Below are 13,709 nucleotides of genomic sequence, written 5' to 3'. Positions count from 1 at the left end.
TTTAGAATTCATTGAAAACAGAGCTGCAGAGTAGTTCATCAGATGAATGTACCATAACCTAACACACAAGTATTCCTACTATCTGTATAGGTTTTCTAATTCTTTTGTTATTTTAAATGATGTGATCATGGACATCTTAACATAAGTGCTTGTTTATATTTCTGATTATTTCCTTAAGACAAATTCCTCCAGGTGAAATTCCTGAGCTAAAGCTTAGGCACATTTTTAGAATCTTGTTTCCTTTCTCTAGATTGTTTTCTCAGTATGAGGGTCTTGTACTCCCACCAAAAGTTTGAGAGTACAACTTTGTTTTTAATTTTAAATTCCATCCCCATTGTTTTGAAAGTACTGTCATGGTGAGTCACAAATCCTCTCTTCATGTCTTGGCTAGGGACAGCCACACAGGTAGTAGTTCTGATCTGTCGTATCTCTCTCTTTTAACTGTTGTTTCTTTTGGCTGTTATCGGAGTTTCCATTTGACTAACTTTTTCCTGTCCAGGAATGACACTGTGCGCTTTGCTTTGGATGTCCTGGCTATTCTCACTGTTGTGCCAAAAATCCAACTGCAGTTGGCAGAATCAGTGGATGTGCTGGATGAGGCTGGCTCCACCGTCTCCACTGTAGGTAGGTTGTACCTTTCCATTTTTGTGATTGCTTGGTCTGGATTTGTTTTCTTTTGCAGTTCTGGTCATAGTTGTGTACCTGGTATTAGAACAGAAGGTGGTAGTGGAGAATGCCTTGTCCCATCTAAGTTGTGCCGTATACTTTTATTTTTTATTATTATTTTTAAATATTTATTTTTGAGAGAGAGAGACACACACACAGCATGAGTTGGGGTGGGACAGAAAGAGAGGGAGACACAGAATCCAAAGAAGGCTCCAGGCTCTGAGCTGTCAGCACAGAGCCTAATGTGGGGCTGGAACCTGTGAACCATGAGATCATGACCTGAACTGAAGTCGGACACTTAACCACCTGAGCCTTCCAAGTGCCCCTATATAAGGGAGTCTGTTGTGTTGGTGAACTCAGGTTTTCTAAGTGGTACATGTGCCGGGATGGTACAGTTCTTTCTTGGAAACCTCGTACTCTGCAGAATCTTATGCTAAAAAGAAAGTTTATGGGAAAAATGGATTAGGGCAGACAGTAGAGAATTTAAAGCAACTTTGTAATCTGAGCCCTAACTCAGTAATTGGCAAGGAGCTCAGAATGGACAGAGGCTATCATACATAAGAAATAAGGAAAATGCATTGTATTAAGAACAGGGCTGGTAAGGGCTTCTGCTAAGGTGAGCAGGGAAAGAGGTATGACTGGCTGTGGGTCTTAGGGTGCCCCACTTTGGGGAGAAAGCCTCAGGGGCAGCCACTTGTTTTAACTTTCCTCATATATAGCAGAAAGTGTTCTTGATGCCATTGTGGGAGCCAGGCTGAGGGCTTTTCCTCTTCCTGCTCAGGGTTTTAATTTATTCCTGCTATTTTTGCTCCCCTTAACACAGGAAAAATTGTACATGACCCTTGTAATTTCCACATAATACTGACCACATTCCCCTGTTTTTTAATTTTATTTTATTTTTTATTTATTTTTGAGAGACAGAGAGAGAGTATGTGAGCAGGGGAGGGTCAGAGAGAGAGGGAGATACAGAATCTGAAGCAGGCTCCAGGCTCTGAGCTAGCTGTCAGCACAGAGCCCGATGTGGAGCTCGAACCCACAAACTGTGAGATCATGACCTGAGTTGAAGCCGGACGCTTAACTGACTGAGCCACTCAGGCGCCCCCACATTCTCCTGTTTAACAACTGCACATGAAGTATTGCATCATGGAGATATATTATAGTAGAATTGATTGTATTTTATTCAAAAAGTTCTTTGTCCTTTAATAAAAAAGTACAGTAGTTTCAGGTGGAACAAAATGAATTGAATTCTAAATTTTGACTCTGAAACAATCATTGAAGTTGGCTGTTAGTTTTTTGAAGAACAATATAAAATGCTTTGTATTTCTCCCCAATAGGTATCAGCATTATTTTGGGAGTGGCCGAGGGTGAGTTCTTTATCCATGATGCTGAAATTCAGAAGTCAGCACTTCAGATTATCATCAATTGTGTTTGTGGCCCAGATAACCGAATTTCCAGTATTGGCAAGTTTATCTCTGGAACTCCTCGGAGAAAGCTGCCTCAGACTCCGAAAAGCAGTGAGCACACCCTGGCCAAGATGTGGAATGTGGTCCAGTCCAACAATGGCATCAAAGTGCTCCTGTCCTTATTGTCCATCAAGATGCCCATCACTGATGCAGACCAGATAAGGGCTCTGGCCTGCAAGGCCCTAGTGGGCCTGTCTCGCAGTAGCACTGTCCGGCAGATCATCAGCAAACTACCCCTTTTCAGCAGCTGCCAGATCCAGCAGTTGATGAAGGAGCCTGTGCTGCAGGACAAGCGCAGTGACCATGTCAAGTTCTGCAAGTATGCCGCTGAGCTCATTGAACGAGTGTCAGGGAAGCCTCTTCTCATTGGCACTGATGTGTCTCTGGCACGACTGCAAAAAGCAGATGTTGTTGCCCAGTCAAGGATTTCCTTTCCTGAGAAAGAGCTGCTTCTGTTGATACGAAACCATCTAATTTCTAAAGGGCTTGGGGAGACGGCAACTGTGCTGACGAAAGAGGCTGACTTGCCCATGACTGCCGCCTCTCATTCTTCTGCCTTCACTCCAGTCACTGCTGCTGCTTCTCCTGTCTCTCTTCCCCGAACACCTCGCATCGCCAATGGCATTGCAACTCGACTGGGCAGCCATGCTTCTGTGGGTGCCTCTGCCCCTCCTGCCCCTACTGCCCATCCTCAGCCACGGCCTCCCCAAGGTTCACTAGCCTTGCCTGGCCCATCTTATGCAGGCAATTCCCCCTTGATTGGTAGGATCAGTTTTATCAGAGAGAGGCCATCACCCTGCAATGGCAGGAAAATCAGAGTGTTGCGGCAGAAGTCGGACCATGGCGCCTACAGCCAAAGCCCAGCCATAAAAAAGCAGTTGGACAGACATCTTCCTTCCCCACCTACGCTGGACAGTATCATCACAGAATATCTTAGAGAGCAGCATGCTCGCTGCAAGAACCCAGTTGCCACCTGCCCACCTTTCTCTCTCTTTACTCCTCATCAATGTCCTGAGCCAAAACAGAGGCGGCAAGCGCCAATAAACTTTACCTCAAGGCTAAACCGCAGGGCATCATTTCCAAAGTATGGAGGGGTGGATGGCGGATGCTTTGATAGGCACCTTATTTTTAGCAGGTAAGGAGAGGCCACCTCACTCCATGGAAATTGGAATGATTTTTTTCTATTTATATCAAAGTGTGTGGGTTGTACCAATGTAATGATGAATCCAGAAAGCTGGATCACCAGTGATTGTCACGTTATGTAAATACGTGAGTAATGTGACTGTACCCCCTTTTGTCAACCAGGAGTTCTTTGTGTGATTGTTTCTGTTAGGATATTGTTAGGATAAGGAGACTCTGTGTACTTGTTACAACTAGTGTGTTTTCTAGAACCCATGCAACATGTTCTTTAAAAAAAAATTTTTTTTAATGCTTTTTATTTATTTTTGAGAGACAGAGAGAGACAGCTGGAGCAGGGGAGGGTCAGAGAGAGAGGGAATGAATCTGAAACAGGCTCCAGGCTCTGAGCTAGCTGTCAGCACAGAGCCTGATGCGGGGCTCGAACCCACGAACCATGAGATCTGACCTGAGCCGAAGCCGGACGCTTAACCGACTGAGCCACCCAGGTGCCCCCATGCAACATGTTCTTAACTAGACTCCCAGACTTGTTTTTCTCCTGGTTCAGTTGTTTTCTATTCTGATTCTTTACAAATCTCACATAAAGATGAGGGGATCAGAATTTTTAATTATGGGGACTTTTGTTATTGTGAAAACTTGGAAGTGGAGGTCCTTTTCTCTCACTTAAAATGAAAATGAACTGCTGAAGGTCACTATAATACTTTGGAAGAACCCATTTAAAACATAAATGCTCTTGCTCTTTTTTTTTCCTTTCATCTTTTTAGCAAAGTTTTCTTTATTTGGAGTCCTTGTGCATTCTTTGTCTCTGATTTTTTTTTTTTCCTTAGGTTCCGTCCTATTTCAGTGTTCAGGGAGGCCAATGAGGATGAGAGTGGTTTCACTTGCTGTGCGTTTTCAGCACGGGAGCGGTTCCTGATGCTTGGCACCTGCACTGGGCAGTTGAAGCTCTATAATGTGTTTAGTGGACAGGAGGAGGCCAGCTATAACTGTCATAACTCAGCTATCACACATCTTGAACCTTCCAGGGTAAGAGTCCCTTTATAGGTGGTTCTCATTCATTCTTCTTTGATGAATTGGTGAACTATGAGCTTGTGGGCTGGCCGTTAATTTGTACATAAACTTTTATTGGAACATAGCCATGCCTATCTGTTTATGTATAGTCTGTGGCTGCGTCTGTGCTACATTGACAGTTGAGTAGTTGTGACACGGACCATATGGCTTACAAAGCCTAATGTGTTTACTGTTTGGCTCTTTAAGTAAAAGTTTACCAACCCTCCTTTTTTTTTTTTTTAATTTTTTAACGTTTATTTTTGAGAGAGACACAGAGGTGAGTGGGGGAGGGTCAGAGAGAAAGGCAGACACAGAATCAGAAGCAGGCTCCAGGCTCTGAGCAAACGGTCAGCACAGAGTCCGATGCAGGGCTCGAACCCACGAACTGTGAGATCGTGACCTGAGCTGAAATTGGCTGCTTAACTGACTGAGCCACCCAGGCACCCCATTACCAATCCTCGTCTAAGAGTGGTGTGTGTGTGTGAACCTTTCTTTTTTAATTTGCCTCAGATGGAACTGTGATCATAGAAGTTTTCTTTTTGTGTCATAAATCTCAAAGTACTGTGAGTTTTTAGGGAAAAAGCATTATATATGGTTCTAGTGGGTCATGTTTTATTAGTATTATTCTGTGGATGGATTTGACACTTTATTTCTAAAAGTCAGGACTTTAAGATCAGAAGGATAAATTTTAGAGTAAAGGAGACTCAGCCTTTATTGGGCTTTGGTTTTAAAAAAAATGCTAAGAGTTGTTAGCTAGGAAAGTCCAAGAAATGTTTTCACTTGACTGATATTTCAGGTGAGGGATACTGAGGAGTATGGCCAAATATTAAGAAAGGTGGAACCGTCTTTGACATCTTTCCAAAATTTTTCTTCCCCTACCCTTGGAATTATTGTATTTTTTGTTACTGGGTCAGAAGGAGCTAGTCTTTCCTTAAATTTAGGTGTTTTTTTTTTTTTTTTAGGACATTGCATGTGCACATACTTAAATTCCAGCAACTTTGAACACTTTGGTTATTCATAGTTTTATATTTTTGATATAATACAACGGTAATTTTTAAGCTTGTATTTTAAAATGCTATAGGCAGATGACCTTTATATAAGCATGTGACTACCCACCTTGGGCCTCCTTCTTCTTTTAGGATGGGTCCTTGCTGCTGACATCTGCTACTTGGAGCCAGCCTCTGTCTGCACTTTGGGGAATGAAATCAGTATTTGATATGAAGTATGTATGTATTTTTATAACTTGAGTTTTTCTGTTCTGCAATTTACCTAATTTCTATTTCCCTTAATCTGATTCTTCAACTTGAGGCCTTTTAGGAAAAGACAAATGCTGTGAGTTACTGCTAACTTCTCTCTTCCTCATCTGTGGCTCATGTTTAATAAGATTTTATCCTTAATTCTAAGGTATTCTTACCAAGTATTCTTACCATTCCCATCACACAGCTGACCCTGCACTAATCCAAAATGGCATATTTGTGTAATTTCTCATGTTCATATATGATAGTTGTACTCTTTGCTGGGGTATGTTTCAAAGATGTATGTGGCCTGTTAACCATTTTTTTTTAAACAAAGTAATTCCTGCTGATTAATTAATTCTTTTGGATCTGCTTGGTTAAACTGATGGAGGGAATTCTTTTTAACCGTAAGTATGCAGTTTTTCCTCTTTAGTTGCTGAGAATCCTCAGATGAATATGGGCAGGCAGGAGGCTGAGAATCACGTTTATTTTCAGTTCATTCATTGAGTATTTCCTGAAGGCCCATCATTTAAGTACTTTTGTTATCTGTCTGTAGGCATTCCTTCACAGAAGATCACTATGTTGAGTTCAGTAAGCACTCTCAGGATCGAGTCATAGGTACAAAAGGAGACATTGCCCATGTAAGTACTTAAGAATCTACTGCTTTCAAGCTGATTATGCCCATTTGCTTATAATGAAAACTTTTGGACTGAAGGGCAGCAAGAAATTACTTAGTGTAATTCTTTCCAGATAGAATCTAGAAGTGTAATAAAGTAGTTCTAAGCCATGTGGGACCAAACATGAACTAATCTGACAATTTGAGAAAGGTGTTATTATTAACACAGCAGTTATTTTTCAAATACTAAGTTTTAGATGGAAATATAAGTCCCTGCCTTTAGGAAGCCTCACTGGGGAGACAACTAGAGAAGCAGATATATAGTATGTCAGGTGGTAAGTGCTGCCAAGGAAAAGAAAGCTGGGTAAAAGTTAGGAACTGCTTGATGGTGGTGTGAGGGACTTCTCGTTTATCTGGAGTAGTCAGTATCACTGGTAGGGTGATGTTTAAGGAGTGTTTTTAATTTTTGAGAGTGTGCAGGTGCAAGTAGGGGAGGGCAAAGAGAGGGGGACAGAAGATCTCTGCGACAGCAGAGAGCCCAGTGCAGGGCTAGAACTTAGGAAATGTGGGATTATGATTTGAGCTGAAGTTGGACACTTAACCGACTGAACTACCCAGGCATTCTAAGAGTGTTTTGAAGGAAGTGGCACGTAGATATCTGGGGGAAAAGTGTTTTAAGACCGAGGGGGAAGCCCTTGGGAGGTGGCAGAGGGAGGAGGGGAATAGCTCAGGTCAGTGTTCTGGGGGAATGGCTGACACATGTCATAGGAGCATCTTATAGGGTGTTGTTAGGACCTTTGGCTTCTCTGAGTGAGTTGCAGGCACTGGAGGCTGAGCAAAGGACGTATGATGGGATGTAAAGTTCTTAAAGTGTGAGTCTGGTTTCTGGGAGAATCCAGAGCAGGCTTTCTAGTTAGGAGCATGTTGGGCCAGCCCATGTGTGAGGATTGCAGTGGGGCTGGGCCCAGGAGGGCACGGTACAGGTGATGAGAAGTGATGCAGCAGGGCTCTGGGGTTCTGGACACATGAAGTTTGTTATTAGATATTCAAGTAGGGAATGGATAGTGGAATATACAAAATGGGAGTTCAGGAGAGCAGTCTGGGATAGGGGATATAAATATAAGAGTTATTCACGTGTTGGTGGAACCATGAATCTAGATGAAATCATTAAGGAGGCTAGAGAAGAGAACTGAGGGGACAGAGACCTGGCTTATGCCAATATTTTGAATTTGTCGTGTGAGGAGGGAATTGGGAAGGAGACCAAAGAGAATGGCCAGTAAGGCAGCAGGAGACCTCAAGAAAAAGATGTGCCTCAGAAGGCAAGGGAAGATCCTTTCAAGGAAGAATTGAGCAACTGGGTCAGAAACTGTTGATGAGTTCATAAGATGAGAATTGAGAGGTACCTTTCATTTAACAATGAGGATCTTCTTGTTAACCTCATCAGGAGCTAGTTTTGTGCACTGGGGTGAAAAATCTGTTCTCATGAGAGAACAGGGAAGTGGAGACATTGTGTAGAGACAAGTCTTCTGAAGTGTTTCTTTGCAGAAAAACAAAAGTGGGGTGTAGTAGATGGTGGTGGGGGGAATATGGGGCTGTGAAGTAAGGGTTTCTCTCAAACTTTTCATTTGAAAATGTTAAAATACTTAAGAGAAATTGAACAAATAATACATATACATATTACCTGGCTTCATCCGTGTAATATTTTGCCATATTTTCTTCCTGTGTAAATATGTATATATGTGTTTCTGAATTATTTGAAAGTAAGTTGCAAGTATGACATTTTATTTCTAAGTCTTACAGCCTGCATATTCTAGCAATAAGGACATTTTACTGCATAATTATATACTCTATTATCATATATAAGAAACTCTATAGTAATTCCCAAGTATCATTTAATATCCATACCATACTCAGTTTTCCCTGTTGTTACTGATGTGTTTGATTTCAAATCATTTTTGTTTTTTGTTTTTTTGTTTTTTGAACCAGGATCCAGCCAAGATTCACATATTGCATTGGTTGTTATGTCTCACTAATGTTTTAAAGCCAGGAACCATTTCTTCAGTTTTTGTGACATTGACTTTTGAAGAGACCAGGCTAGTTGTCTTGTCCCATGATCTTGATTTGCTTGTCTTCTTGTGTCTCCTTATTGTTCCTATATTAAAGGAGTATTTTTTTTTTTAAAGATTGGAAATATTACAGCATGTCTGTAAGCTGATGGGAAAGATCTGGTCTCTGTGTGGGTTGCACATTGTACACTTTGGAACTTTTGGTATTGTAGGCCTAAAATACACATATTGGGAGATTTATAAGGAGAAACCATAGAATTCTATGGTTAGTCGTTGGTCAGTCCATCTGAATTTCTCAGTTTCTATTGTAGAAACATTTTCTGTTTCTTGAAAGGGGGAGGGGTAGAAGAAGGTTCTCTTATCCTTATTGCCATCTCTCTTTTCATTTTCTTTTGAGAAAGAGACTTTTCAAACCTTGAATGGGAACCAAAGCACTTAGACGTTGCTTGGATGGGTGTAGTCTGTACTTTCCAGGTATTCCACAATATTAAGGCTTTTGTAATTCTGCTGGGATTTGGAAAGCTTGGAGAGAGATTTTACAACAGCTTCTCTTCAAATTGTCAATGGATGGATTGGTCTGATTTTTCTCTTCCCACCCCTTCTTCTCTAAAGATTTATGATATTCAGACTGGCAACAAGCTGTTGACTCTGTTTAACCCAGATCTTGCCAACAACTACAAGAGGAACTGTGCCACCTTTAATCCTACAGATGATCTTGTCTTAAATGATGGCGTCCTCTGGGATGTCCGCTCTGCACAGGCCATCCACAAGTTTGACAAGTTCAACATGAACATCAGTGGCGTTTTCCATCCAAATGGTCTGGAGGTCATCATTAATACTGAGATTGTATCCTTTACACCCATATCTTGTTTTCCATCTGCTATCTAGTTTGTGATGCAAAAATAATTTATCTTTCTACTAACAACACCCTGTTAAAGTATCTACACAGGTAATAATTTGGTGCCTCTCCTTTGATTTGAAGTGTTAATCTCCAATGGCTGGTAATTACCAATGAACTTTCACCAGCATGTTTTCCTTTGTATTGAGAAGAGTGACCACCAGATTCTTACCTTGTACTTCTTGAAGTATTAAATTGATTTTCATGTCTTCAGAAGGATTTTACTTTTGCATTACAGAAGTCACAAGAGTAAAATGAAGTGCTGCTGTTGAGATGAAGGGAGCTCGTGTAGGTTTCATGCGTATGAGGATACCATAGGAGGTTTTTCAGGGATGTTATTCGATAATGTGCATTCTTTATGCTTTTGTTTTACCTTGAAAACTTTCTTATTTTTTAAAATGTTTTTATATTTTTTTGAGAGAGAGAGAGAGTGTATGAGTATGAGTGGGGGTCGGGGGCAGGAATAGAGGGAGACCAGAATCTGAAGCAGGCTCCAGGCTCTGAGTTGTCAGCACAGAGCCTGATGCAGGGCTCAAACTTATGAACTGCAAAATCATGACCTGAGCCGAAGTTGGATGCTTAACCAACTGAGCTACCCAGGTGCCCCTTTATTTACCTTTAAAACATTCATATCTCACAGGAGAGGAAAAAAGCTATTTTGGAATTTCCCCTGTGAGTTTACATAAGAAATTTTGTATAAAATAGTTTTCCTTGACAACTTCCCTTTTAGTGGGATCTTCGCACTTTCCATCTTTTACACACAGTTCCTGCTCTGGATCAGTGTCGTGTTGTGTTCAACCACACGGGTACAGTGATGTATGGAGGTAATAAACTTTTTACTTCTCTATATTACTCTCTTTCTCCCTTCTCTCCCCTCTCATTAATTTGATACTTTTAGTTTGGAAATACCTCTGAAATGTGAATTGGAAAGCATTTGAAGGTTGTAACATAAAAGATAAAATGATAGCACCAATGGTAACAAAATTTATTGATGAAAATAGTGTTAGTGTGAACATAACAAATCTTGTACAGAAAGAAATTTCATGCATTAATTTCCCACCTGTATCCTTACGAACTTGTTGCATTTGTGCTTTTGTGATGTTGCTGCCCTTTAGCTATAACACTTATTGGGAGGTAGGTGAAATGTTGAGGATACTGTTTGAGGGTATGTGAGTAGGGTATTTGAGAGAAACTAAAGATAGAATGAATTTACTACAAGGAAACTCACTGAAGTCTTGATTGTCCATTAATATTTTCTGTACTTGTGACTAGGGGATGTTTCTGGCTTCTAATACTATTTTGCTCCTTGGCCCCTTTTCCCTTTCCTCTCAATTAGCTATGTTGCAAGCAGATGATGAGGATGACTTAATGGAAGAGAGGATGAAAAGCCCTTTTGGATCATCCTTTCGAACATTTAATGCAACTGACTACAAACCTATAGGTAAGCTTGAAGGGGCAGACATTGTTCATTTTGTCATGTTTTAGTTTTCCATATTTAAGCTCATCCATCCCTTTTCTGTAATTTTTCATTGAAAAGCCAAGAGGTTATGGAAATATTTAAGAGCAATTACCTTGAAATTCCTTTAGAGGGAAAGCTGGTTTTAAGGTTAGCAATAGTCCAATCCCGAGTCTTGTCACATTCTGTTTTCCAGCAACCATTGATGTGAAACGGAACATCTTTGACCTGTGTACAGACACCAAAGACTGCTATCTTGCTGTCATTGAGGTAAAGGGAGCTAGCAGAAACCCTCTGTTTTGTTTTGATCTTAAGGATTTTTTATTTTTTTATTTTTCTAAACGTTTATTTGCTTTTGAGAGAGAGAGACAGAGTGTGAGAAAGGGCAGAGAGAGAGGGAGATGCAGAATCTAAGGCAGGCTTCAGGCTCTGAGCTGTCAGCACAGAGCCCAATATGGGGCTCGAACCCACGGACCATGAGATTTAGGGTCATTTTCAAGTCCTACTACAGGCATTTCACCTGACCTAAGATGTGTTCTAAAGTTGATGCATTTCCGAAAGTAGATTATTGATAACCTACTCACTTGATGGAGAGATCTACATTGTAAGAGAAATGCTAATATGAAAATTCCAGTATAAAACCATAAGGACAGTCCCATCTTCTAATATCTTGGATTCACTGTGATCCCTTTCTAAGAGGAGTCTGTATCTCTTGCCAGAGAAAGACAGGTTCATTCCAAGGATGGCGGTCTCTCTTTGGCCTATATTGCTTGCTCTGCCAAAGCCTTCTCATCCTGTTTTCTTTCCCTTTCTGTGGTCTGGGTATGACATTTTCTTCAGAGTTAGTTCAAGAATTTTGGGTATTGGAAACTTTACCAGTTACAGGGATAAGGTACATGGTTCCCAGTTATAACTGAGATGTAGACGTGGGCCTTTTGAAAACTAACTGCTCTTCGTGGACTGGGTGTTTTATTTCAGAACCAAGGCAGCATGGATGCTCTGAACATGGACACAGTATGCAGGCTGTATGAAGTGGGCAGGCAACGTTTGGCAGAGGATGAGGATGAAGAGGAGGACCAGGTCAGTGGTTTTTGAGATTTCTTGTTACTGAACAGTCCTTTATAGAGATTATGCCCTTCTGGTTTTTGCTGTAAGGATTTTTTTAAATATCAGCCTTTGCTATCCATTGGCATATTCTGCAGGCCTGTTGCCACTAACATCACTAAATAACTAAAGCTTCAATGAAAGCAGATTTTTGTTAAAAAATTTTAACCCCAGTACCAGATGGTTCTGTGAATTCCATTTGTAGATTAATTTGGTTGTTAGCAATCTCTGTTTTAATGTTTGTTGTTTGTTTTTTTGAGAGAGAAAGAGAGAGAAAGACAGTGCGAGCAGGGGAGGGTCAGAAAGAGAGGGAGACACAGAATCCAAAGCAGGCTCCAGGCTCTGAGCTGTCAGTATAGAGCCCGATGCCGGGCTCGAACCCACAAACTGTGAGATCATGACCTGAGCTGAAGCCAGACGCTCAACTGACTGAGCCACTCAGGCGCCCCTCTGATACTGTTTTAGAGACTTCTTTGAACTCACTTTCAGGACCAGTGCCCTGTGTGGCTTCAAGATGAACAGCTCCCATATTCCCAATGTCAATACACAACAGGAAAGTCAGTCTGCCGAGATGAGTCACAGAAATGGCTTAAGCTTTATAAAGTTGTGGTTTGCATTTTCTCAGTTTTATAGCATAGTCTTTTTTACAGTAATGGATTGGAGCTTATAGGTAGAGATAAGATTTTGATGCTTTTGGAAATTAAGCATTTATAAAATGTGGGTAGGTAGTATGTATGTCTCATAGAATCTTAATTTGCTTTTTTCATAGGAGATTTTAAATTATGGTTATATTGTGCTGGGTGTTTGCATATGTGGTATGTCTGTATCCGTTCTGAAGAATTTCTTAAACTTCTGACTTTCAGCAGATCTTTCCTGTCAAGTAGGCTCACACTACATTCCCTATTCTTAATAAAGCTCCTATAAACATTGATGTGCAGGCTTTTGTATTTGGGTAAATACTGAGGAGTGCTGTTGTTAGATTGTATGGGAAGAATATATTTAGTTTCATAAGAAACTGAGAAACACTCTACCAAAGGAGCTATACCATTTTGCATTTTCATCATCAGCAAGTGAGAATTCTTGTTGCTTCACATCCTCACCAGCATTTGGTATTGTCAGTGTTTTGGATTTTGGTCATTTTAATAGGTATGTTGTAGCATATATCATTATTTATTTAATTAAATTAAAAAATTAGTAGCCGTTCCTTTAGTTGAACAACCTCTGTACACAATCAAAATGTGTAGTTTGATTTTTTTTTAATAGAAAGGAATTAAGATCTTGAAGTTTTATGAGCCTGCTACAAGTGTTTTCTGAAAGTTATTAAACTGAACCTCCTGACACCCTCACTGATGGCTGGTACCAGACCAAAAGGAAGGAGACTTTTTCCACAGTCTGTTTTTGGTTCCTTCTCCACTTCAGGGAGCTTTTTCCTTTCCTTTTTTAATCTTTTTTTTTTTTTTTTTTTTTTGCATCTTGGTGATCACATTTATTGAAAAGGTTGGAAAAAAAATAAAAATACTCTTTAGCTTAAGGATTTTTGAGATATCTGCAAATCAACTCATTTCAGGAGTGGAAGAATCTTGGTCATTTCTTAATGTCGAAATTGACGCAGGTTTCTCTTTGAAATGTCTTCTACATTTAAAGAGGCAACCATACAAAGTCTCCTACATTCTACAACATGATACACTCTTTGTTTCAGCCAACTCTCAATGGAGGAGCAGCTAGTACGACACCATTTCCCCGGACAAAGAGCATCGGAATATTCTGTTTTGTTGATTTATATATCTCTTCATACGTTTCCTCATCAATTTCTGTGGTAGCCACAGTCTCTTCCACATCTCCCAATATCATATTTAAATGCTGATCATAAGCATGTAATCTGCCTCGAAGCTCTCTGTCATTTCTCATTTTCACATAAATTCGCTCATCCAGGCTGAGCCTGATGAGATCCAGAGGCTCCTCTACAGTGTTGGTAGTTTGTTGCTGGTCCACGTCGTCTGCCATGTTTCAAACCCTGC

At 40.5% G+C, this 13,709-nt stretch overlaps 1 protein-coding gene and 1 pseudogene across 13 annotated transcripts in view; one reads left to right on the top strand and one right to left on the bottom strand.

Annotated features, from left to right (window-relative positions):
- DCAF1 (DDB1 and CUL4 associated factor 1) overlaps positions 1-13,709 on the top strand; it is a 73,547-nt gene that overhangs the window by 33,890 nt on the left and 25,948 nt on the right. For 12 of the 13 annotated variants that reach the window (XR_003900691.1, XR_003900693.1, XR_003900694.1 and 9 more), the window contains exons 13-22: positions 500-624; positions 2,001-3,264; positions 4,094-4,292; positions 5,456-5,538; positions 6,108-6,192; positions 8,846-9,079; positions 9,862-9,955; positions 10,468-10,572; positions 10,784-10,857; positions 11,566-11,667. Coding sequence is in view for 5 of the 13 variants with exons in the window: in XM_029916018.1 (XP_029771878.1) it covers positions 500-624; positions 2,001-3,264; positions 4,094-4,292; positions 5,456-5,538; positions 6,108-6,192; positions 8,846-9,079; positions 9,862-9,955; positions 10,468-10,572; positions 10,784-10,857; positions 11,566-11,667 (2,365 nt within the window). In the remaining 8 variants the exon portion in view is untranslated. Of the gene's footprint in view, positions 1-499; positions 625-2,000; positions 3,265-4,093; positions 4,293-5,455; positions 5,539-6,107; positions 6,193-8,845; positions 9,080-9,861; positions 9,956-10,467; positions 10,573-10,783; positions 10,858-11,565; positions 11,668-13,709 lie in introns of those variants that run through there. The other variant, XM_029916021.1, reaches the window with a different exon arrangement.
- LOC115273119 lies at positions 13,387-13,695 on the bottom strand (annotated as a pseudogene).

The sequence above is a fragment of the Suricata suricatta genome, chromosome 12 (genome assembly GCF_006229205.1).
Source record: "Suricata suricatta isolate VVHF042 chromosome 12, meerkat_22Aug2017_6uvM2_HiC, whole genome shotgun sequence".
Classification (NCBI taxonomy): Eukaryota; Metazoa; Chordata; class Mammalia; order Carnivora; family Herpestidae; genus Suricata; species Suricata suricatta.
This window is presented reverse-complemented; position numbering and strand designations above follow the sequence as displayed.